This window comes from Mytilus trossulus, chromosome 14 (assembly GCF_036588685.1).
Source record: "Mytilus trossulus isolate FHL-02 chromosome 14, PNRI_Mtr1.1.1.hap1, whole genome shotgun sequence".
Classification (NCBI taxonomy): domain Eukaryota; kingdom Metazoa; phylum Mollusca; class Bivalvia; order Mytilida; family Mytilidae; genus Mytilus; species Mytilus trossulus.
The window spans coordinates 79,263,068-79,290,252 of NC_086386.1; the positions used below are offsets into that span (position 1 = coordinate 79,263,068).

General features: G+C 30.6%; 1 protein-coding gene across 1 annotated transcript; it reads left to right on the forward strand.

Moving 5' to 3' along the window:
* The first annotated feature begins 1,706 nt into the window (after positions 1 to 1,706).
* LOC134698111 (uncharacterized) lies at positions 1,707 to 27,168 on the forward strand. The gene is made up of 8 exons (XM_063560401.1): positions 1,707 to 1,745; positions 5,968 to 6,025; positions 7,235 to 7,279; positions 8,183 to 8,262; positions 9,437 to 9,508; positions 10,812 to 10,929; positions 12,487 to 12,587; positions 27,100 to 27,168. The coding sequence occupies exons 2-8, from the start codon at positions 5,998 to 6,000 to the stop codon at positions 27,166 to 27,168; spliced, it is 513 nt and encodes a 170-aa protein (XP_063416471.1). The 5' UTR covers positions 1,707 to 1,745; positions 5,968 to 5,997.
* The last annotated feature ends 17 nt before the right edge of the window (positions 27,169 to 27,185 follow it).

Genomic DNA, 27,185 nt, shown 5'->3' on the forward strand with positions numbered 1-27,185 from the left:
CGTTTTTAAATTAATGAATCATTTTAAAACTAATTATACGGTTCCAATTCCATAACGCTTGTTATACTTGGATTAATTCGGATTTTTTTGTTATGTCCCTAAATGTGTTGGTTATAAAACTGATCACGTGTTCGAGTCATTGGCTTTCTGAGTATCGACGGTCATGATGAAGGTGAATAATAAAAGCACATCAAACGAATGGAAATTAAGTATAATTCTCAGATACTGGCACTTGGTTTAATTCACTACTGGGGATTGTTTGTTCCAAAAAGTATTATTATTTGTAAAGTCAAATCTACAATACTTACCAGATTCTTGATTTATGTTTTGATTTCCAGGAAGTAGATAACTGAATAATAAGGTTGTTACTTCCTTGTGTGAGGTTGGTCTTAGATGAAAGTTGGAGTAGAACTCATCAACAATGTAAATTAAAATAAGTAAATTACTTTAACAATTACATAAAAATATGAAAGTTTCTGCTCAACATGATGTGACAACTGTCGTTTTGATTGTTCACACTTTTACTGAATAACATGGATGTGAATTGATATAAATTCTGAGACACTCACACTAAGTGATTACATTTTGTGTTACACTGTTTGTCATCCAACTGTTACATGTTTTAGCAGAAAAGTATGTCAGATACAGTCAGTAGGTAATACAGGTAAAATTACCTTATAATAAATTGCTTCTTGTAAAAAGATATAAGAATATGAGGTGTGAGCGGCATCGAGACATCTTTCCATCAAAGTATGGCTTTCAACACGGAGCCTCAGCTCAAATCGAACAGCATGCTATCTGAGCCCAAAACGACTAGCTAAGACCGTTTAAACGAGAAAACCAACTATCTAATCTATAATGCAGACGAGAAACGCAAAAACACTGATGAATTTATATATAAATGCTTTTCATTATATGTATTATGATAATGAACATGAACCTAGTAAATTCCAATTACAGTATGGTATTAATTTATCATAAAATTCACGTATATTATGCTGTACGATAAGTTTGTTTGACCAATAAATGAATATACAAGAAATATTGTCGAATTCAATTTTATAAATATGATGTAGCTGAACAGAAACACAATTTAGAGGTACTGTACTTGCATTCTTAGACGTAACTGTTTGGCGGGAACTTAATATCTGATTAGTGGATAAACAGCATCATGTGTTTGCTTAACTGTTGAATGATCTATATAATCCGTCAGATATGTCGAAAAAGCTATGTGAGAGGTTACCGTGATAAAAGTCAGCGACCGATCAGTGCATTATGTACTTATACGGATTTAATGAACATTCTTATCTGAAACCATCTCCACAATATGTACATCAGATAAAGGTGGACATCGGCTAATACTTCGCTACCAAGTGTTTTTAACGAACTTGATCACAATGACCTATTCAAAGAATATAAGTATCTTTAACTCATTAGATATATTTTTTTTCATTGGATTTTTTTAATATTTCTGATCAACCATCAACGTAACTGCATATACTTAAATGCACAGCATAGTTGTGTATTTTAAAAATAATATCCTGTTTGATATATATTGTACGAAGAATGTTTAAAGAAACATGTAAAAATAAGCTATAAGAAAGACGTTAACAAGAATGGTAGCACGTGCAAATGACAAAAGGTGAACGAGACATACATGAAAGTTAAATCTAGATAAGCTACTCCCCCACTTTAAATGATAAGCATTGCCATTCATTCCTCAAGGAGATACCTTAACGTTTCATGTGAGTACACATTTCTATCATTATGATCATTTACATCGATCGCAATTAAGTTGAGATTGTATATCCCATATGAGATTTAGTTGATATGTTGCTTCTAAGGTCAAGGAGCATTGATAATTCACAACTTGAAAAATGTTGGAGTTTTCATATATTCAGTTACAGAGCTGACTTCCATTGTAAAATGTCCGGTATAAGTCTTAAAATGAGGCCGAGGCAGTCATATTTTTTGGGTCTTAAAATGTTGGTTCTGGAAATTATATTAATGGACTCAAATTAATGGAAAGAAAAGCATCAATATCATTATTCTTAAAGTGTATACACTGACAGGAAGAAAAATGTAACAATAAAGCCTGCATAGTTCTTTTCAACATGTTCAAAGACAGTTTTGTTCCTCTACCTCCAATCCAATTCCAAACAAATGCAATGCCTCCAAGACTCAGAATGTGAGTACTACATTTAAAAGCTGGTCATATATTTACATACTTTTATCGATTAAGTAAAGCTAACAATTCCTTAATAAAGTTCACTTAAAATTTTCATATATTATCCAAAATGAGTGATGTGTAAATGATTCGTAAAATTGCACTAGATTTACATATCAAACTTTGATCAAATAATAGTACTTACTTGCATATATATTTAGACGTCACTACTACACTATGTTACAAATAGTTATTCAGTTAAATCCTTCCAAAATTTCAGTAAAATAATTGAGCCGTCGACACATTCAGTGTATATTAATTTTTTTTCAAAATTGAATAGAGAAACGTTTCAGCATTTTATCTCAAAACACTGTTTAAATGTAATTATGAAACTTATATTCCTAATGTAAAGAACAGCATAACTATATCAAAATTCATTGACCTATAATGTTGTTTTTTTTCTAAAATTTAACTTTGATTAAGAGTTGTCTCATTGGCACTCATATCACATCTTCCTATATTTATTATTTACTTAACTGACGTTAATAAGGTCTTTCCACCTTTCTGGTGGTAATACCTTTTGATTGTGTTCTGATTATTATTAGGTCTTTCAACCTTTCGGTCAATTTTAATTTAATTTAGTTTAAACATATTTATTTATAGTGGATTGGGAAACAAGTTTTGCAACTTATATTAATCCCTTTCCACTTTGCGGGTGCGAGTGCTGCCTTGTAGCGGCATTAGCCTACTCTTTTTCGAAATCTACAAGGGTGTCTTTAACGTGCAAGAGATGTGGCTCTCTCTTAACACGGGCCAGCCATTTATCGTCCCCGTCCGACGGACTATCATCGTTTCCTCAAGACCATACTTGCAAAATGGTGTCAAGGGAGAGGCGAAAATTGGGTTCCTGAAATTTTCATCCCAAACGGGAATCGAACCAGGAACCTTTGTGTTAGTAGTCCGATGCACTAACCACTACACCACGGTTCTCTACCTTTCGGTTGAAAGACCTATAGGTTTTTTTCTGATTATTATTTTTTTTTCTTCCTCCAAATTTTTTTCTTGCGTAGTATGATTGTTTCATTAGTTGTCGCTTAGATTTTTGGAAGATGATATCGTATAGGTTGTATGCTTTAAAAAATGACAACCGTGTAACTAAATACTTTACGTTGTAAGAGTTATCTCCCCAAACACTGTTTTTCTTGTGGCCACTACTCCGTCGCAACCGTAAAAGATTAAGACAAATTTTTTTTACCAAATAGGTCGTTATATCTTCAGAATAAGGTTGGCTATTTGGACCAAAGCTATACGAAGACTCCATATGAGAGTTATTCCCCCTTTTGTATATGATATAAGTGATATGCATTTATAACTGGTAAACCAAAAGTGATAGAGACCGAGGGTCTTTTGATTTAAGATCCTTGATCCAAATAAATGAAAATTAGGTCAAGGTCAGAGGTCAAGGTCAAATTATAAATATTGATTTTGGCTTATTTTCACGTGTTTTTTCATTAACCTTATAAGATATCGATAAATTATTTTTAATAAATTGTGAGTTGCGACATGTCGGAACTTAAAATTTTGGTTGAAATGGTGCGTAGACAATAAATGGGAGTTTTTGCCCCTCTTATATAAAGAATTATGTGTACAGTGATATTACTGATGGACCATACATATTAAGGAACTAGTGTCTTTTGATTTGAGATGTTTAGTCTATGACCTTGAAATTAAGGTCAAAGTCATAGGTTGATTGGACGTTCTAGATTTTGACCTTTGCTCGAAATTCATATTTATACACCATAAAGCCATATGAACTGACATTTGAAGACTGAATTTCAATATCTTCAAATCAAAATAGATCCTTATTGGTTGAAAGACATTCAATTGTTCCCTGAACATTGGGTTTTTAATTATTATTATTCTTTTTTTTTTCTTCTGCCTAATTTTTTTTCTTGCGTAGTATTGTTTTGTTTAATAAGTTGTCGCTTAGATATTTGCAATATGATATCATATAGTTTATACTCTTTAAAAATTTACAACTGCGTAACAAAACACATAACGTTGTAAGAGTTATCTCCCCGAACACTGTTTTCCTTGTGGCCACTACTCCTTTGCAACCGTAAAAGGTTACGACAAATTTATTTTACCAAATTGCTCGTTACATCTTAAAGATAAGGATATGCATTTGGACCGAAACTATATGGATACTCCATATGACAGTTATTCCCCCTTTTTTTATTTGATTCAAGTGATATGCAATTCTAACTTGTAAATCATAAGTGATAGATACCTAGTGTCTTCATATTTCAGGTCCTTGGTCCAAAAAATTAAAATGAGGTCAGGGTCAAAGGTCACGGTCATATTCCAAATATTGATTTTCGCTTATTTTCACTTATTTTCAAATACCTTATGACATATCGACAAACAATTTTTCATAAATTGTTAGTTGCGACATGTCCTTACTTGTATATTTTGGTTGAAAGGGTGCGCAGACAAAACATGGGAGGTTTGACCCATCTTACATTTAGAATTGCGCGTAAAGTTATATTACTCATTTACCAAACATATTAAAGACCTAGGGTCTTCTGATTTAAGGTCATTGATTTGTGACCTTGAAATTGATGTCAAGGTCATAGGTTAATAGGACGTTCTAAATTTTCACCTTTGCTTTAAATTCATAATAATACATCATAAAGTAGCAATTTTACCTTACCATATCGGAAAATAGGTATTTAGTCGGATCTTAACACGTATTTGTGATTTGTTTAAACCGGTTTTCGATAAAAATATAAGAAGAAATGTCAAAATGTTTAGGACTTAATTAAATCCTTATTTCGGTAATATTGTGCAAGCATACGATTTTTATTGCTTCTTACACTTTGAGAAGCGAATAATCTGTAACTACTTTATTCAAATATTCTGTAAAAACGTTAATTTTGAGCTATGGAAGTCAAGTGGCTCGAGAATTTTTCTGAGGAAATTTTAAAAAAGTGCAAAACATTTTGTTTACAGTGGGTTAGCTTTCATTAGTCTTCACTATCTATAGATTAACAACTTTTGGTTATATTTATAATTCAGAATTATCATTGAAGGTGGAGCACGATTGCGCAGTTAATTAATTATATATGGATGTGCCATTTGTATGATGAGTAACATTCCGTGGTGTTATGTGCCAATTCGAAAAAGTTATACGAGAATTGTCTCCCCTTAACAGGTTCATTTTTTTTATAATTATGTTAAGGTTTCTGCTATAATTTTGAATAATTACAAGATGAATCAATGCAATATATTTCAGTTTTTGTTATTGATGTATCAAACCAATTGATGTACGAATATAATTATATAAATTTGAAACGTTAAATTTGTTTACATACCAATATAAAGACCTTTTTATCATTTTTGAAATAGACTATGAATGAAAATTGCAGGAAATTGCTTCCCTTCATGATAGATTGATTGGGGAATGAGCCACAGTTATCTGCTTGTGATCACAGAGAGGGACTAGCAAGCAAATTCTAATTGTAGCTGATTCATTGTTAAAACAATGATCCACTATAAACGAATGTTATTTTATACAAATATAAGGACTTAGTTAGCTAAATCTACAAATTTTATTTGAAATGATGAATTTTTATTGCAATAGATTAATATGCTACATAAAGCCATAGGAACTGACATTTTAAACTGAATTTCCATATTTCAATAATCAAAATAGATGTTAACTAGTGGAAAGACTTTTTAATTTCTTCTTGCTTTCGGTATGAATTTGAGATTAAGAGTTTTCAAAATTTCCTTTACAGCTTTTTGACTAATTGCAGAAAAAACATAATATGAACTTGAAACTACTTTCTGGAATAGGTATGTATAGAATTTTGTTGAAATATTTTTCTAATTAATTTTTTTCTTTTTTTAAGACAACAAGGACCATTCAATTAATGGAATTTTGCAAAATAAATTTGTCATTGATTAATTTTGATTTAACATTTCTCAGTTAAAATATGACATATACAATGTATATTATAAGGTATTGCATGATAAGATGCTGGACATGTTTATATATCAGAATAATAAGGTTAAGGGATAATATGGGAACGAAAGATATTCCTTATTAATATGAAATGGATATTCAATAAAAAGGTATCATTCAAGAATATTTTCAAGAATATGATATATGACGAACCAATGAATTAACGAGATGAAAATAAAAATAATTGTGGAAAAATTCCCCCTCCCAACAAATGAAAATAAAACAACAGATATTATTACAGAACAAATCCGAGGATAAAAAGATGTCACCGTTTAGGTGCAGTTAAGGTAGCGCAATACAAAGATCGATAATTTGAGACACAGTTTTCTAGCATCTGCTGTGTTTATTGAGATTTCGTTGACATTTCCTGTACAGTTATTTCAAGTGAACTGATCAAGATTTTACCTTTAATTGCACAATTATTGATTACATAATGATTGCAAAACAAAAAAAAATATAAAGATTATTCTTGTATATATCTATATTTTGCTCTTTTGTCAATTTGATATGCAGTCTTAAGAAAGTCGCAGCATTTTAACGGTTAGAGATTGGAAGCAAAATAGCTGTGTATTGTGATACCGTAAATGATAACAAGATTTGTAATTGTGAAAGTTAACTTTAGAAGGTATTCTAGGAATGCCACATTGCGCACATTACGAACATATAAACGTGTTTAATTTTTAACGCAATCCAAACTTTGATTTCCATATTGTTAAGAGAGCGTGGTGTTATAATAAGCGCATTGGACAACTAACACAGGTTCGTGAATCCATCCTTGCGTCGTAGAGACACTCTCTTAGATATTAAAGAGAGAAAGCAAATGCCGCCAAGTGTTGCGTTCGTGCCTGCAAAGAGCATAACGATTAGTATATGTTGTAATAGCGTGTTTCCCAATCCGCAATGAATAAATATATTTAAACTAAAGTCAGGATTTCAGGAGGAATTAGTCAGCATGACGTATTTCATCGATCCGTATTGTCACAATTGTTAATTTTGTGGTTATCGAACAGTTGTTTATCAAATAATTATGTTTTATTTAGAATTCACTGTCATTGGTTTGATTTGTCTTGTATCCTGTGTTAATGGTAAGTATGAATTGTAGAAAAATATTGAAAAAATGATGACCAACAATTTTTGTTCGCGTAAATTTTTAGTGCAGCATGTACTTTTGACATCTCCGACTGACTCGTATAACAAAATGTTCAGACCGCATCAACCGTTTGAAAATTTATAAACGAGTTAAAATGATTGACCTGTATCAACATTAACAAGGTCAGCCACATCTTTACAAATTTGAGACTTTATAAGGACAATTTTAGATTGATAAAAGATCAAATAAAAAAGGGAATCAGTCAGACAATATCGACAAATAAATAAAATGGCCATGCTAGACGTATGCCAATCCAAACGAAATGAATTTACAAGTTATAATGGAAACTAAGGTAAATGACATATGCATTCAGTGTGTGAATAAATTCCTTTTTTTGTCAATATTTCCCAGTGTTTGCCATCGTTTATAAGTTTATCACTGTCAGATCATTTACTGGATATATTCAACCTACCAACGGTATTTTAAATTTCTGATATTCAATTCAAATAAATCATGCAATTTTGCCGGCCATTTTGTTCCACTCAGGCATGTCAAATTAATTATCAGTACAACATATCAATTTACAACCCTAAACCGAGCAGTGGATTAGTTCGAGGTACAATCAGATAACAAAATATATATTTGTAATAGCCTAAGTATCTCAAATATGTGTATGCGTTGAATATACATGAAAAACAAAAGCACCGGTTTGTAACATACGGAAGCATACAACTTATACAAAAAATGAATCACTTGGTTTCGGTTGTTTTTTTTTGCTTCGCTTGATTTTATCATATATTAGTAGTCTCCATATCATATGTCATCTGAAACTATTATTCATTGATAGGTCGACAATTTAATGACCCATTACCCAGTAATTTTCATGTGATTTTTGTAGGTTTAATATGCTTATCCTGTAATAGCGCTATTAATATCACTGACTGTTTAGGCCAGAAAATTTCATGTGATACGGATGAGGTATGTAACTGTTTGCTACCGTGTTAATATAAGTTGTTTTTCTTTGTTCGTGGTTGAATGCTGTACGATGACCCATAGCTGTTAATTTCTGTGTCATTTTCTTCGCTTGTGGAGAGTTGTCTCATTGGCAATCATACCACATCTTTTTTTTATATTTGGAGAAGAAAGTGGAATATATTTTTGGGTTATTCCTCGGGATAAGATTCTAATTGCAGATTTAACATATGTAACAAAAACATTTCCTTCCATATATCAGAATGAACATCATTGTTATAACAGAATATGACAACCTTAACATGTCTAACATTATTTTGGAAATATATAATTTAGTTTTAATTAAGGAAGATTTCGACATTACAGCGAAAACAAATTTGTTGTTTTGTATGCAGAACCGACCGGAGTGTATATAATCACTATGATGACGATTCTACAATTCAACCAACACATCATATAAATTAGTTAGACTGTTCGATCAAATCAAAAAGATAAGTGAAAGTTTTCGTTGCAATTTCAATTGATTTAATTAGAAACACAGGCAAGCCGATGTATTTTTGCACTCAAATGACTCATTATTTGCGCAGTTTACGTGAAGACAATAAAAGGAACACGTATAAATCAAAATCATGGTATTCACTGTCATATGATATTGATATTCTCCTTTTGCTCACTGTGAATAATACTATCTCACATATCCCTGTGTGTTTACAAATACTGATTGGATACAAAGTTGAAACATAGTAGTTGTATATAAAATTGTTGAGTCATGTACACAACTGAAATGAATGTTGTTAATGCAATTTCACAAGATAATGACATCCTATTGACAACTACCAATTTCGTAAAATCTACATATCCAAAATGTCATTACGTGTACTTTTATATACGTGTAAATAATCGGGATGATACTGTCGAGAAATTTGATTTCACTACGGGTTGTGATTAAAACAAATTACAATAAATGTATGTACAATTTGATTATGTTTAATACGTGAAATTAAAACAGATAAATGAAACTTCAAAAACTGTTCTGTAGTATTTAAAAGAAAAGATCAGACTCACGTTTCCAGATATATCTTCAAAGCATTCGCTCTTGGAATTCGGCTTTGTATTTGTCATTTACTGAATTACCATGACTGAATGTCACAGTTGACAAAATAACAATATTTTCTTTTAGAAATGTTTCTTAGATAAGATAATACTAGCTGATCTAAGCACGGTATTTTCAGGTGGATGTAGATCAAAACAAGTAAGTAGATATATCTGTGTAAAATAACCCTTTAAAAAAATGGTTAACATGTCCAAGACTTATCTAATACGCTATCTAAAGTTACTTCTTCCAGTTTCATCTTGTTTTCATTACGTTTTAATAGAGGAAATGTGTGGGTTGAATAAGCATGCATCTTTAAATCAAATGGAACGCAATTATTTAAGTTTGATATTCAACATAGTCTATAAATAATAAGTCATGGAGTTACAAAGATTTATTCATAACAGTTTTTTTAACATGTTTTTGAATGTTACCTGCAGATGAACATTAAAGTCTCTTGAACAGAAAAATTAAAAGGCAAGCGAATTAAGTAAAGCATGTTATTTTTTTTATATTGCTTTTCAAGTATCCGTTCATACCCTGATTTTGTTTTTTTATATAAACGAGGCAGATGTTCTTTCAAACAAAATGTTTTTTGGAAAGTTACAGTTTGTGTGCTTCTTTTTTATCTATAAATATTAGATGATTAGTGTAGAGTCAATTTGAACTTTAATAATCGTGTACATTTGATATTACACTTATTGACAGATATGACTAACCATATTAAGTTATTTGCATGTGACATGTCATTGAAGGGGTTCTCTTGACCAGATATATCATGTTATGGAGGGGTCTTTGCGAAAAAATGCAAGTCGAAGGACTTAAATTTCCCGGGCCGCTAGGCAAGGGAAATTTTGTTCCAAGACTTGTATTTTTTGCAAATACCCCTCCATCACATGATATATCTGTTTAATTACACCGAATAAATTTTGATTTAAACTCTCTATACTAGGAAAAGGAATTATTTATTTGAGGACAAGTACTGTCATAGAATATACCGCGGGAACTATACATGTACTTTTACGCGTTCGCGCTGTCTTTATGTAACGTCATATCCTAAAAAATGGCGGGAAGATGCTCGCGAGGGTAAAAAAGGAATATCCGAAATGGTAAATACCATGGTATTTGAGGTATTTTCACCGGTGGTGAAAAACAGTCGGATTCGTTTGAAATGAGTAAAAAATGTAAGAATATGCGAAAAATACATTGGCTATTAGCCAATCAAAAGCTGGCATTCTTATATATGGTGTAATTATTTCTGGAATTGTTCAATTGCAATAACAATTCATCTTAATGCGTAAACTTTAGTCTGAAAAAGTAGAGTAACAATAATACTGAACTTAGCGGAACATTCCAAATGCTCAATTTCTATTTTTTTTATTTTTTTTTATGGAAATATCTGACACTCAAACACGTCAAATGAATTGATTACAATTAATTTAGTCTAATATCTATTTTTCAGGTATGTAATCTGATATCCAGTGCTGTTGGGAAGAGAGATACTGTGGCATGTTCCATGTGCTGTAATAGTCCACCAAATAGTACACACATTCCGTGTAATGGGTACTTGTGTAATCAAGGTGAGTTATGTTTAAACTAAACAATGAAAACAAATGAAAACTCATTCAAACAAGCAACATTTGCGGTGTTTTCAATACAAATAACTGCAAATATTTGCTTGCACCCAGGGAGCTTCGGTTAAAAGAACGGCGGTCTTCACAAATTCATTAAATAATACATTAAACTATTGTTTAAACATAAACGCAATTAAGATTGATATTAAATAAACTACAGGTAGATTCAATCTATATTCTTGTTCATGTTGTTAGTTTCAAATTTGTATATTTAACGTCATTATAAGCTTACGTTTAATTTAAAATGAAATTTGGTGTACAAATAAAACCGATGTGTTGGAACGAAAAACTACTTTTATAAATGTTGTTACTACAAAAGGTAAGATTGATTCACTCTTTATTATATAGTTTGTAAATTATCTAAACATGATATGAAAAATCGTACAAAAGATTAGCGAGATATACAAGAGGGAGATTCAAACTCATAGATCGGGCGGGAAAGCAGATTCTGCCAAACAGGTGGCATCTGTCGTAGTACCCATGTTATTACAAACCCGGTAAATAATCTTTTAGCATGTACATGTTTAGTCGGTCATTATGTTTAAGAAATAATTTGTTCATTACCTGATCTATGAGTTTATGTTTAAACTGGGTAAGCATTGTCACTATTTTATACCAGTGTTGTGCATTGGTTACATTCAGCGAGGTGTTAATTGTTAACGAATAATATGTCTATATAGTTAAGATCAGTACAGCTGTAAAAGGGAAGCTGTGATATTACGCGATCAAATCAAATGACAAAGACAAAAGAACGGCTTGTCACATTATAGAGCAATTCGTAATAGAACTATTCCGATTCTAGTTGTGAAATTTCCTTCCGGAGCATCTGAGATCACCCTTAGTTTTTGGTAGGTTCGTGTTGCTAAGTCTTAAGTTTTCTATGTTGTTTCTTCTGTACTGCTAGTTGTCTGTTTGTCTTTTTATTTTAAGCCATTGCGTTGTCAATGTTTTTTTGTTATATGAGTCTGACTTTCCCTCTGGTATGTTTCGTCCCTGTTTTAGAACTTTTGGTCTTCTAAGTGGACCTATAAGACACTTTCAAAAAGTAAGGATTTTCGTATGTCAAAGCCAAAGCCCTTTGATTTTACAATACAATATGACACCTGTGAGCTTGTTTTATAAAATACTATAGTAAATCATTATCAAGCAGAACTAATTCAAATACTAATTTTGATTTCCGGCTTTCTTTTGAAAATATGGACGATACAATTTGAACAGATAATCACATGAAGCCTTTCACCTATTGAAGTAAGGATATGAAAAGGAAAACGAAATCTTTGATAATTAACTGTTTCGTCTGTATGTTCGTTATAAAATAAAATATTGATTTTCACGAACCTGCAAACCCTGTCGTCCGAAGCACTCTCTTGATACTGTAAGACAACATATAGATATGTACCTACTAAAGTTTTTCTCTGTTATCGTATTTGTGTATTACCTAACTATTTACAATTAAGTGGTACACAATTATTTATAATACCTAATATGTAATTTTTGCTACAGCACCTCAACATGCTCAAGTTGGGGGATCTTCTTGTGGCGTTTGTGACAGGGTTAGCGATCCGAAAGATTGTGCGATTGAGCAGCAATGTCAACCTAATGAGGTAGGTAATTCAAACAATTATGACCAATAATAAGATATCTTTTTCATAGTCAGTTATTTGGACATGTATAATCTAAAATACATTTTGTTTCTTAAAAAAACACATTCTAGTCTAAAACTGAATATTCACCTGTCATTCCTCTTTTCAGCTTAATATAAACAGTGGCCATATAGATATAGAGCAGCAACTAACAATTGATACAAATGTTTTGTCTTTATTAAAAAAAAAAATCACTCAGATTTTCAAACAATTATTATAATATTAGATGGAGAAGTAAAAACACCAAACTCAAGCGCAAATTCAACAAGGCGAAGTCAAGATCTAACACTATTAATCAACATAATAATGTCGTTAACTAAAATGGTACAAGCATTTTTCGAAAAAAACTTGCAAATAGTTTGGTTGTATTGCTAGTTCAGAGAATATTAAAAATAAATAAAGAATATCATGTCAAATCCATAATCTATAAATCTTCAGTACAACTTTCAAAAACATTTATTTATTTGATTATCATGCAATGTAATCGATTTAACGTTAAATGAAATACCAAGATAATGTATCGGAATTTCTGAGTTTCATATTTTTAAATAGGTAAAGTTTTAAAATTAGGAAAATACTTGATTTATTGATTGGTGTTTACACAACTGTCTACCGTACTGACTATTTCGTATTGGACAGTCTTAATTTGAGAACAAATTGAGAGAACCGCCTACACAAGTCATGAAACCCTTTGATAAAACAGTTTTAAAGTGGCGAGCGCTTTGTTAATGTGAACCTTCAAAATAACTTTAAATAACCTTATTTTCAAAGTTGTATATCATGTATATCTTACCTTTTCATAGAAGTTTTATTTAAACTAGTGGGGTATTAACGCATTGTTGCTGCGATGAAAAAATACTCAATATGGTTTTGAATTGTAATATAGATAAATTATTACAATATATGTCTTCAAATTTGTATCGATTTGTATAGACATACTTGAACAAAGTCAGAATGATGACAGTAGTTTATCATTCGTTTTCAAGTGTTCGAGCTTTTAAATTTGCCATGTTATCATAGACTTTCGGATTTGAGTCTTCATTCGTCTTCGATCGTTACTGTTTTTTTTATTTTTTAGTTAGATAAAAGTTACAAAAACCTGTCTGTGAAATTTATACAATACACAAGGAATCGGGTCTAATTTGTCGAGACATAAGGCATAACTTGCTACACTTGCTCCACTTGCATCAACCGCTATGCGAAAATGTCCGATTCGTTAGGGAAAGAATATAACCTTTAACAGATTTTGAAACTGTTTAGATATTGTACATACGGACCAACATAAAGGCAACTGTAGTATACCGCATCTCGAAACTCATAAATCGAAAAAAAAACGGGTTACAAACTTAAACTGAGGGAAATGCATTAAATATAAGAGGAACGACTCAACAGAAACACAACATTAAAATGTAACACAAATAAACGAACTAAGCACTATACAAAATCCGATGAGTGATCATAAAAAATATTTTGACCCATGCATTTGGTAATACCTTAACTGGTCATTATATACATATTAAGGTAGCTGACTTTCTCTGATGAAAAGAGTTGTTATTGTTACTAAAAAGAAAAATCTCACTTTTTGCGTATCCTTATTTTCAATCAATTTTCTACATTTTCATGATTTAAAGGTATGTGCAGTTTTAACGTTGTTTACTGGTGGCGTTATAAAACATAGGCTAGGATGTGAGCAGAAACGTGTAAGTAGCTGTAATTAAGATAAATTAAGCCAACAGTAGTATACCACTGATCAATAGTTACAACTCGATTTAGCAAACAAACATTCCGAGTCAAAAACTGAATTTGGAGATACACACTACCTATAAGAGGAAAAACTAGATTCATTTATCCGTACGGAAAGTATAGTCCTTTTTGTTTCAGATTTTTAAAAAGCGCATAAATTATTTAAAAAAAAAGAAGTTTGTTTTAAATCTTTAAAACGTGCATTTCAGGAGGATATTTCTAACGTACAAGATACGAGTATTTTTCTTGTTACATATTATGAGTGTTTTTGTGCTATGGTAGATTTTAGTTGTCATATAATGGAAATGTATTCGACTGTCAAATGAACAGTGGAGCAAAAAATACCAGAGGGAAATTTAAGTTAGAGGTTTAGCCAGTTATAAAACATGGTTTTATCAACTATTATCGTCATAAGAAAATGCATGTATCAATTCAGGCATATGCCAGTTATAAATAGTTTATTCAATGTTTTTGAACTTCGGATGGCTTCTTGTACGACTTAAACCATTCAACTGTACAGTGTTATTTGTATGTTGTAAAGTTTCATTACTGTTTAATGTGAGGGTGAACATTAGGTTCTGTTCACACGTTTACATTCGCTATATTAATATGCAACTTTCCTAAGTCTGGTGATTGTTATTTAGTGGATGTTGTATGTTGATGTGCTTCGTTTGTATCAATCGTTCTCGTGCTGTTGTTTTTTTTTTGTTGTTGTTTTTTATAGAAAAGACGTTTAGTTTTCCTGTTTACATTGTTTTACACTAGTCATTTAGATCCCTTTATAACTTGTTGAGGTGTGAGTGAAAGCTCCGTATTAAAGGCTGTACATTGATCCAATGTGTTATTACATTGTGACTTGGATGGATAGTCTCATAGTCCATATATTCTAATTTAAATATAGTAATATAATACTGAAGCCATTTGAAGTTCCACTTTACCTTTTTAAATACTCAAATACAAATATTGATCTTTACATTCCCGTTATTTAAATGGTAAACACATTATCTTTAGGAATTACTTTTTATCGGGGGTTTAAGGGAGCAAGATTAGCATTAACAGGTTATGGTTGTTAATATAGCTAATTGAAATAATGTGTATGCACTTTAAAAGAGCAATGGTTTTTTTTAAACATCAGATATATACAATAGAAAAAAGAACAGAATGTCACCTACTCCGGTATTTTTTTAAATATATAAAGATACTATTTTTAAAGGCATTACACGATTTTTGCAATGTATATGACAGTTAACACAATTCAACGCCCCTTTTGTCAATCAAATATGATGTGTTTCAGGTCTGTGATCAACTTTTAAGGGAATACAAAAATACTCACACCGGAGTCGTTGGTAAACGAGCAGACCACGGAGATCTTGTCCTCTGTAGCGCTTGCTGTGAAGGAACAGGTTGTAACAAAGATGATTGCAAAAATGTTATTAAACGTAAGTGTTCTTGAAGGGAAATCACACTATTTATACTACTAATAATAATTCCTTGAAATTTTTCATGTAAACAGATCATACTCATCACAATATTTTGGGCGAGAAAAAAATTGGGGTCACCAATTTTGTTTTCGAGATATGACGTCATCAAAAAGTAAAGAATCGCGTTATACTGAAATTTAGAAATAACGCTCTAAGTTGTTAATTGATGGCAAAATTATTGAAAAACGATGTTTTACTGGTAAAACAAAACCAGTTAATTGTAACTTTTACCTTATACACATTTATTTTTCTCAGTTTTCAAGGCCTTTGGACATTTCCTGCCATTTTCAATTTCTATTTATAATAGATTTTTCATAAAATAATAGAACATTTCCTTATGCTTTTTCCTTCAAACTTCTGCATAAGTTGCAGCTTCAGGGACGATTTTAAGCATAAATAGAAATAGGAGGTCACCGATGTTTGAAATCCGCTGAAACGGAAATAATTTTATTATCGTTTTTGGCAGGAACATTAACTAACGTTATCGAAGGCCGTTGCTAGCATTGGAACATCTCTTGCCATGCTTAGACCTATTGGAAGGAAGGAAACCTTTTCGCTACAAAGTTTGTTTTTTTTTTAGGTATTTCGATTATTCATTGATATTCATGCCGTATTCAAGAAATAATTTGTAAACGTTCCATTTAGACTACGAACAGAATCAATTCACAAACTTTTCGATTCACACCGGGAAGATAAAACATGACATGCCGTGTTTAAAAGTCCACAAACTCGGCACTTCAAAAAGAGACTTTAATGACACCATTTTTTATATTTTATTTGAGTTCGACAGCCATCAACCGATGAAAATTTTAGAAATCCGATAATTTTCATTAGCGTTATTTTATTAACATTTGATATTCCAATAAATATAACTCTACGAATCACTCGTTTTCATCCCCCCCCCCCCCCCCCCCCCCAAAAAAAAAGGAGAGGCGTTAGATGTCAAAAGAACATTTAGGAAACATGTGAAATAAATAACGATTTGAAATATCAAGTCACACATAAGTTTGTCTATTGTCAAGTGTAATGCATACTAGTATTCAGAACTAGAACATATTAATTTTGACCCTGCATTGTATTAACCCGACATGCAGAGCCGGATATATACAAATATGAAATTAGATTGTAAATGAATTATTCATACATGTAGTATAAAGAGTATAGTTATATCTCTCGTCCCCCTTTTTTATGACATTTCATGCATGTGATCTGAGAAAACGGGAAGTCGAAACGCATTGTTCCTATTCACGATATCACCATGAAAAACTCTGAACCCTTGGCTGCCAAAGAAAAGTATATGTCGCTGACTTCGTTATCGAGAAAAGGGTCCGAGAGGGTACTTAATTATATTCAATATGCTTTGAATTTCCCACGTTCTTAGTGTTGATTATGTGTTTTGTATTTATATGTTCTTTTATCATAAGGGACAATGGGTAATTAATTTAGCAATATTTGTTTTGTGTTACAAATATTTTTTATTCTTTGTATCTAAGCCCTTTATCATCCTCTAATCTTTTTTCTTTGCATTTTCTTCTGCAGTATTTGCCCATTATTCTGTATTCTGTAACCGAATACAATCAAACCCTCTTTTATGGACACATTTTTAAATTTAATATAATAGTTGTAAAAAAATGATATGTTCATTAACATTTCTCCTGCTTTAGTGGAACGTCCCTTCGAGATGCTCGCTTATTTATGAATTAGCAACCTTTACGACGGACTCCAAAACGGTGACGTCGTAATACAGTTACGACACTATAGCAGCGCCGAGACCGATGCAAATAACACAACAAGGGATGCACAAGTACAGAGCCACGTCATATATATAACGAAGAAACGTACAAAGGCATATAGACAAAGCACATACTAGATTAAATGAAAGACGATCAAAACATATTGGTCAAAAGGAATATAGACAAAGCTCAAGACAAAATGAAAGATAAGAGTACAAAGATATCATAAACAATAATGACAGACTGTACAAGTACTACACGCATCTTAAAACCGATAAAAACAGACACATCTTTACATTTTGTTATAAAGATGCACAAAAAGGCATGTATTAAATGTGAAAATCACCTTCATTAATATCTTATTTTTGAATTGTATGTATGTACGCTAAATACACCCATAAACGATTGAAAGGTTTTTGGCAAGCCCACCGAATTGCCAGATCAACATTGCTATAACATTGAATCGTGCGTTATCGTAATGATAAAGTCAGAAAGTAAACGTCACACAGGAAGAATTAGATTAAAATAATTGGCGTACTAAGTTATAATCCTGGTACCTCTGATAACTATTATAATAAAATGTCGTTCAAAATATGAAAATAATATACCCTATAGTTCGTTATGCCTATCCTCTGCAGAATATAAATTAAAAGTTTAAATTCACTTCTTGTCGCTTTTCTATAGGTTCGTTGTGTATTTCTTCTAAAAAAAGAGCCACGTCAATATTTATAAAAAAAAACCACAACAGGGCATTTAGGCAAAGCATTCGCAAATACAATGTATGAAAGAACATAATACAAAATTAGAACAAAACAATAACGCCATGTGTATTACAGAAACACAACATGTCAAACGGACAAGTTAACATGACACATAATGCATACAACACAATGAAGGGATGTATAAGTACAGATCCACGTCAAATGAATATCACAAAAAAATAATAACAACGGTTAAAGTAATATTAATAAATAAAATTGAGAATGGAAATTGGGAATATGTCAAAAAGACAACAGTCGAACGCCAGCAATGGGTCTTCAATGCAGCCAAAAAACCCGCACTCGGAGGCGTCCTTCAACTGGACCCTAAACAAATATGTTTAATAGTTCAGTGATAATGAACGTCATACTGAACTCCAAATTATACATGTATTAAACCAAAATTAAATGTCATACAAGACTAACAAAGTCTAGAGGTCCTGACTTGGGACATACGCGGCGAGATTAAACATGTTTTTTGCGATCTCAACTGTCCGCTATACCCCTGGCCAATGTAGAAATACAAACGCAAAACACATCGCATAGTTGAACTCAGTTGAAGAGAGCTCCGAGTTCGATGTAAGAAAAGGTAACAAAAAAAAATACACTAAAGGAAAATAATACATAAATAGCAAAAGACTACTAGCAGTTACTAATCTGCCAGCTCCATACCTCAATTAAACTGATTGAACGATTAGGTCTTCATCATGTGAATATCAACCATAATCCCTCCTGCTATCATGTGTTAAGTATGACATGTATTATACCATCATAAAATATATGAGAGGAGCATAACCCGTTAGTGTTGCAAAAGAACTTTCAATTCTAAGATAAGATTTTATTCAAAAAATCATAGTAAAAGTGGTACTGTTTTAGTCGTAAAAGGAGTTCTTATGGGAAAATGCATTGTCAATATTTACAGAAATGCAAACTTCAACAACAACCATAAATTTCTCATTGAAAAATACTTCCTTCCCTTTATTTTCCAATTGATATTTGCATAGAATTTTACTAATTTATACATGACGGTCGTAAATGATCAAAATTCTAACATTTAACTTGGACGGACTCATGGAGATAATATCAAAACAATTAAAGCAAAATTATGAGATTAAACGCATTACATCATCACTATACTAGCTGTACTTACAGTCGAAATCACCTGTTGGTTGACCAAAACAATTTTTTTTACGATCAACATTACAAATGGGTGTACGTATATGTACCGAAGCAGTATTGTGAACGGTTGCAATCACCAATTGGTTTACTGATACAGTACTTGCAACCTTAGGCGTTACTGTTTGACGTGAACTTGACTGATCGGTGAATGATCGGTGACGGATGTTTGACTGATCGATGACTGATCGGTGATCGGTGACCCATAGGATCCGTCATATAAGTCAAATAACCTATGTGGGAGTTACCGTGACAACGGTCATCGATCGATCAGTAAATCAAATTTATGCACGGATCGGACGGATACGTATATATTTCAAATTCTTATGTAAACCGAACTCAACAGTGTTTACGATCCATGAACGCGGACCTCGACGAAGACACCATAATTTACACGTTAATTTGGTTGCAATACAAAAGTAAAAATAGTATAACAGTTATATTAGATGCTTAATTAAAGCGTTAAATTGTTTCTGTTGATTAATAGTTTTGTATTACATATTGTAAACATTAGAAACATATTTAATACATAATATGTCTCAGTTAACATGAACTTCTACCTACGAAAATGCCGATAATCCGCCATTGAAGTTTTGAACTTTTTATAGTTTAGAAAAGGTCGCTTTTCATCAAATTAAAAGAATGTCAGATAAATCATATTTAAATATCATCCGCATTGTTTAAAACTACCAAAACAAAACTATTTATTTAAAAATGACACTGTTTCATTTGAAATCAGTTATTTTCAACAACTCGAGATAAATACTCTCATTAGAATTGAGATATAAAAAGAATTAAAATACTTAAACTATTATTTTGTGGAATAAGAATGCAGTTATTCAATATTTTGATAAAAATTATCAACCGCAATATGATTTCAGTACTTTTTGTTCATCAGGATTGGTTGTTCTTAATCATAAATTATGTTTACTTTAGGGAAAAAGATATTAAATTTATGTACACGTTGCATAAAATGCTAGTTTTTCTTCTCATATTTGAAAATATTGTAACTTCAATTTCAAACTGTTGCTATAAATTCCTTTTATTGACAAATTTTGTATAAAATTTGAATATTTGAAGAAGAAGTATCTTTTTACTTTTAATTTTGTTGAACCAGAATGCGATCATTGCCATACATTTCTTCATTTGAATGGAAATTATTGACCACAATTTGATTTTTTCACTGTATATAGTTTAAAATAAATGGTTTGTTTATAAAGTTTAAAGAATGTCAGTGAAATCATACAAAATTTATTCGCATTGTTTAGAATATCCAAAATTGTTTTTCTTTTTATTGAATATGCCTAATTTAAGGAAAAAAATATTTAATTTTTGTACGCGTTGCCTAAAGTGCAAATATTTCTTCATTTTACTAAAAATTATTGACCGCCATTGGATTTTTGTACTTTTTATAGATTTATTTTGATACAAATTATTAACCGTCATATGATTTCAGTTCTTTTTGTACATTAAGATTAGCTGTTCTTCATAAAATATGCTTACTTTCAGGAAAAAGATAATTAATTTTTGTATGCATTGCCTAAAATGCAAATATTTCTTCATTTTACTTAAATTATTGACCGCCATTGGATTTTTTGTACTTTTTATACGACCGCAAATTTTGAAAAAATTTTCGTCGTATATTGCTATCACGTTGGCGTCGTCGTCGTCGTCGTCGTCGTCGTCCGAATACTTTTAGTTTTCGCACTCTAACTTTAGTAAAAGTGAATAGAAATCTATGAAATTTTAACACAAGGTTTATGACCACAAAAGGAAGGTTGGTATTGATTTTGGGAGTTTTGGTCCAAACATTTTAGGAATTAGGGGCCAAAAAGGGCCCAAATAAGCATTTTCTTGGTTTTCGCGCTATAACTTTAGTTTAAGTTAATAGAAATCTATGAAATTTTGTCAAAAGGTTTATGACCACAAAAGAAAGGTTGGGATTGATTTTGGGAGTTTTGGTTTCAACAGTTTAGGAATTAGGGGCCAAAAAAGGGCCCAAATAAGCATTATTCTTGGTTTTCGCACAATAACTTTAGTTTAAGTTAATAGAAATCAATGAAATTTATACACAATGTTTATGACCACAAAAGGAAGGTTGGTATTGATTTTGGGAGTTTAGGTCCCAACAGTTTAGGAATTAGGGGCCAAAAAGGGACCCAAATAAGCATTTTTCTTGGTTTTCGCACCATAACTTTAGTACAAGTAAATAGAAATCTATGAAATTTAAACACAAGGTTTATGACCATAAAAGGAAGGTTGGTATTGATTTTGGGAGTTTTCGTCCTAATAGTTTAGGAAAAAGGGGCCCAAAGGGTCCAAAATTAAACTTTGTTTGATTTCATCAAGAATTGAATAATTGGGGTTCTTAGATATGCGGAATCTAACTGTGTATGTAGATTCTTAATTTTTGGTCCATTTTCAAATTGGTCTACATTAAGGTCCAAAGGGTCCAAAATAAAACTTAGTTTGATTTTGACAAAAAATTAATCGGTTGGGTTCTTTGATATGCTGAATCTAAAAATGTATTTAGATTCTTGATTATTGGCCCAGTTTTCAAGTTGGTCCAAATCGGGGTCCAAAATTAAACTTTGTTTGATTTCATTAAAAATTGAATAAATGGGGTTCTTTGATATGCCAAATCTAACTGTGTATGTAGATTCCTCATTTTTGGTCCTGTTTTCAAATTGGTCTACATTAAAGTCCAAAGGGTCCAAAATTAAACTTAGTTTGATTTTAACAAAAATTGAAATCTTGGGGTTCTCTGATATGCTGAATCCAAACATGTACTTAGATTTTTGATTATGGGCCCAGTTTTCAAGTTGGTCCAAATCAGGATCTAAAATATTATATTAAGTATTGTGCAATAACAAGTCTTTTCAATTGCACAGTATTGCACAATGGCAAGAAATATCTAATTGCACAATATTGTGAAATAGCAATATTTTTTTTTAATAAGAGTTATCTTTCTTTGTCCAGAATAGTAAGCAAGAAATATCTAATTGCACAATATTGTGAAATAGCAATATTTTTTTAATTGGAGTTATCTTTCTTTGTCCAGAATCAACTCAAGTCTTTGTTATATACAATGTATATTCACTTTTTACTACCAACTGATAAATTCAAATAATCTTTACCATTCAGTGATAACAAGCAGTTTTTTTACATCTTAATATTTTATGATGTATTTAAACGAGTAGTTATTGTTGCAAACTCCATTAGAAATTTAATTGAGATTAATTTGGAATAAGGGAAAGGGGGATGTGATTAAAAAAAATGGGTTCAATTTTTATCTCATTTGAAATGAAATTTCATAAATAAAATGAAAATTTCTTCAAACATTTTTTTGAGAGGATTAATATTCAACAGCATAGTGAATTGCTCTAAGAGAAAACAAAAATTTTAAGTTCATTAGAACACATTCATTCCGTGTCAGAAACCTATGCTGTGTCAACTATTTAATCACAATCCAAATTTAGAGCTGAATCCAGCTTGAATGTTGTGTCCATACTTGCCCCAACCGTTCAGGGTTCAACCTCTGCGGTCGTATAAAGCTACGCCCTGCGGAGCATCTGGTTATAGATTAAAATAGTTTTTTTTCATGAAATTACAAGAGTGTCAGAGAAATCATACTAAAATTTTATTCGCATTGTTAAAAATAACCAAAATTAATCTTCTTTTGATTAGAAATGATGCTATTATATTTGAAATCAGTTATTTCTACCATCTTGAGACAAGTCTCAAATCAGAATTTAGATATAATGAGAATTAAAATACTTAAACTTTTATTTTTGTGGAATAAGAATGCAGTTATTGATTTATTTTGATACACATTATTAACCGTCATATCATTTCAGTACTTTTTGTACATCAGAATTGGCTGTTTTTCATAAAATATGCATACGTTAAGGAAAAAAATATTTAATTTTTGTACGCGTTGCCTAAAATGCAAATATTTCTTCATTTTACTAAAAATTATTGACCCCCATTGGATTTTTGTACTTTTTATAGATTAGAATAGGTTTATTCATGAATTTAAAAGAGTGTCAGAGAAATCATACTGAAATTTTATTACCATTGTTTAAAATAACCAAAATTAGTCTTCTTTTTATTCAAAATGATGCTATTTTATTTGAAATCAGTCATTTTTACCATCTTGAGACAAGTCATCTAATCAGAATTGAGATATAATGAGAATTTAAATACTTAAACTTTTATTTTTGTTGAATAAGAATGCAGTTGTTGATTTATTTTGATACAAATTATTAACCGTCATATGATTTGAGTACTTTTGTACATCAAGATTGGCTGTTCTTCATAAAATATGATTACTTTAAGGAAAAAGATAATTAATTTTTGTACGTGTTGCCTAAAATGCAAATATTTTACTAAAAATTATTGACCGCCATTTGATTTTTTGTACTTTTTATAGATTAGAAAAGTTTTTTTCATGAAATTAAAAGAGTGTCGGAGAAATCATACTAATATGTTATTCCCATTGTTTAAAATAACCAAAATCAGTCTTCTTTTTATTAGAAATGATGCTATTTTATTTGAAATCAGTCATTTTTACCATCTTGAGACAAGTCTTCTAATCAGAATTGAGATAAAATGAGAATTTAAATACTTAAACTTTTTTTTTCGTGGAATAAGAATGCAGTTATTGATTTATTTTGATACACCTTATTGACCGTCATATGATTTGAGTACTTTTTGTACATCAGAATTGGCTGTTCTTCATAAAATATGCCTACGTTCAGGAAAAAAATATTTAATTTTTGTACACGTTGCCTAAAATGCAAATATTTCTTCATTTTACTAAAAATTATTGACCCCCATTGGATTTTTGTACTTTTTATAGATTAGAATAGGTTTTATTTCATGAATTTAAAAGAGTGTCAGAGAAATCATACTAAAATTTTATTCGCATTGTTTAAAATAACCAAAATTAGACTTCTTTTTATTCAAAATGATGCTATTTTACTTGAAATCAGTCATTTTTACCATCTTGAGACAAGTCATCTAATCAGAATTGAGATATAATGAGAATTTAAATACTTAAACTTTTATTTTTGTTGAATAAGAATGCAGTTGTTGATTTATTTTGATACAAATTATTAACTGTCATATGATTTGAGTACTTTTTGTACATCAAGATTGGCTGTTCTTCATAAAATATGCTTACTTTAAGGAAAAAGATAATTAATTTTTGTACGCGTTGCCTAAAATGCAAATATTTCACTAAAAATTATTGACCGCCTTTGTATTTTTTGTACTTTTTATAGATTAGAATAATTTTTTTCATGAAATTAAAAGAGTGTCAGAGAAATCATACTAAAATTGTATTCGCATTGTTTAAAATAACCAAAATTAGTCTTCTTTTTAGTAGAAATGATGCTATTTTATTTGAAATCAGTTATTTTTACCATCTTGAGACAAGTCTTCTAATCAGAATTGAGATAAAATGAGAATTTAAATACTTAAACTTTTTTTTTCGTGGAGTAAGAATGCAGTTATTGATTTATTTTGATACACCTTATTAACCGTCATATGATTTGAGTACTTTTTGTACATCAGAATTGACTGTTCTTCATAAAATATGCCTACGTTAAGGAAAAAAATATTTAATTTTTGTACGCGTTGCCTAAAATGCAAATATTTCTTCATTTTACTAAAAATTATTGACCCCCATTGGATTTTTGTACTTTTTATAGATTAGAATAGGTTTTATTTCATGAATTTAAAAGAGTGTCAGAGAAATCATACGAAAATTTTATTCGCATTGTTTAAAATAACCAAAATTAGACTTCTTTTTATTCAAAATGATGCTATTTTATTTGAAATCAGTCATTTTTACCATCTTGAGACAAGTCATCTAATCAAAATTGAGATATAATGAGAATTTAAATACTTAAACTTTTATTTTTGTTGAATAAGAATGCAGTTGTTGATTTATTTTGATACAAATTATTAACCGTCATATGATTTGAGTACTTTTTGTACATCAAGATTGGCTGTTCTTCATAAAATATGCTTACTTTAAGGAAAAAGATAATTAATTTTTGTACGCGTTGCCTAAAATGCAAATATTTCACTAAAAATTATTGACCGCCTTTGTATTTTTTGTACTTTTTATAGATTAGAATAATTTTTTTCATGAAATTAAAAGAGTGTCAGAGAAATCATACTAAAATTTTATTCGCATTGTTTAAAATAACCAAAATTAGTCTTCTTTTTAGTAGAAATGATGCTTTTTTATTTGAAATCAGTTATTTTTACCATCTTGAGACAAGTCTTCTAATCAGAATTGAGATATAATGAGAATTTAAATACTTAAACTTTTTTTTTGTGGAATAAGAATGCAGTTATTGATTTATTTTGATACACCTTATTAACCGTCATATGATTTGAGTACTTTTTGTACATCAGAATTGACTGTTCTTCATAAAATATGCCTACGTCAAGGAAAAAAGTATTTAATTTTTGTACCCGTTGCCTAAAATGCAAATATTTTACTAAAAATTATTGACCGCCTTTGTATTTTTTGTACTTTTTATAGACTTAAATGCAAATATTTCTTCATTTTACTAAAAAAATTTGACCACCATTGGATTTTTGTACTCTTTATTGATTAGAATAGTTTTTTTTTATGAAATTAAGAGTGTCAGATAAATCTTACTTACATTTTATTTCGTGTTGTTTAAAATATCCAAAATTAGTCTACTTTTTATTAAAATTTTATAGGCTTCGATTGTGACAGGAATATTTATAGAAAGTCCTCGATTATGAGTTTTTTTTTTAATGAATTTTATGATGATAACAAGGATTTGTATAGCTATGCAAATCCTTGTTCTTACTATACAAATCGTTGCATTTGCCGAGTATGTTTGGAAAATAAAAAAATAAAAATCGCGATGTAGACACCGTTTTAAAACCCGCCGTGTTTGAAAATATATAACCTAAATAAAACAAAAATGCCATTCTTTAATAATAATATTTATGTTAGGTTTTATCTGTACATTTCTTTTCAATAAAACTTTGCTAAATAATTATTATTAAAGCAAAATGTATAATCATGATCATTGAACGTTCGATTTTCACTTGTCGCCATTTTAATTAAACTAAACGAAACTAAGATTCCGTAATTTGCATTATTTTATCATGTGACGTATTACAGGTCAATCCGTTATCAAGGTCGATCGGTTCTATCAGTCCGATCAGTCCGATCAGTCAATTACTTTTACTATAAGTCTGACGGATTGCTGACGTGAGTTTGACGCGAACTTGACTGATCGGTGACTGATCGATGACCGCTGACTGATCGCTGAAATAGTAACGCCTAAGGTTGCAAGTACTGTACACAGTGGTTGTACAGAGTAAAGTTGGCTGTTTTTAATATATGTATCGATTGATAATTATTCCCTGTCAATAGAATTTGTAAGAGAGTTTGCTGACATTTAAAAGACTTTCGGCTTTTATATCACTAGAGAGAGTATCATGATATCCTTGTTTTCAATTATGAGCATGTCTTAAGAATTGTAGTTAAAAAAAATAGGTTCACAAATATATTATTCTTTTTCAGACCAAACCTGCCACGACTCTACTATTTGTGGATGAAGATTCAAATACCAGATGTCATTATTTGAAATAGAAAATAAATACACTTTT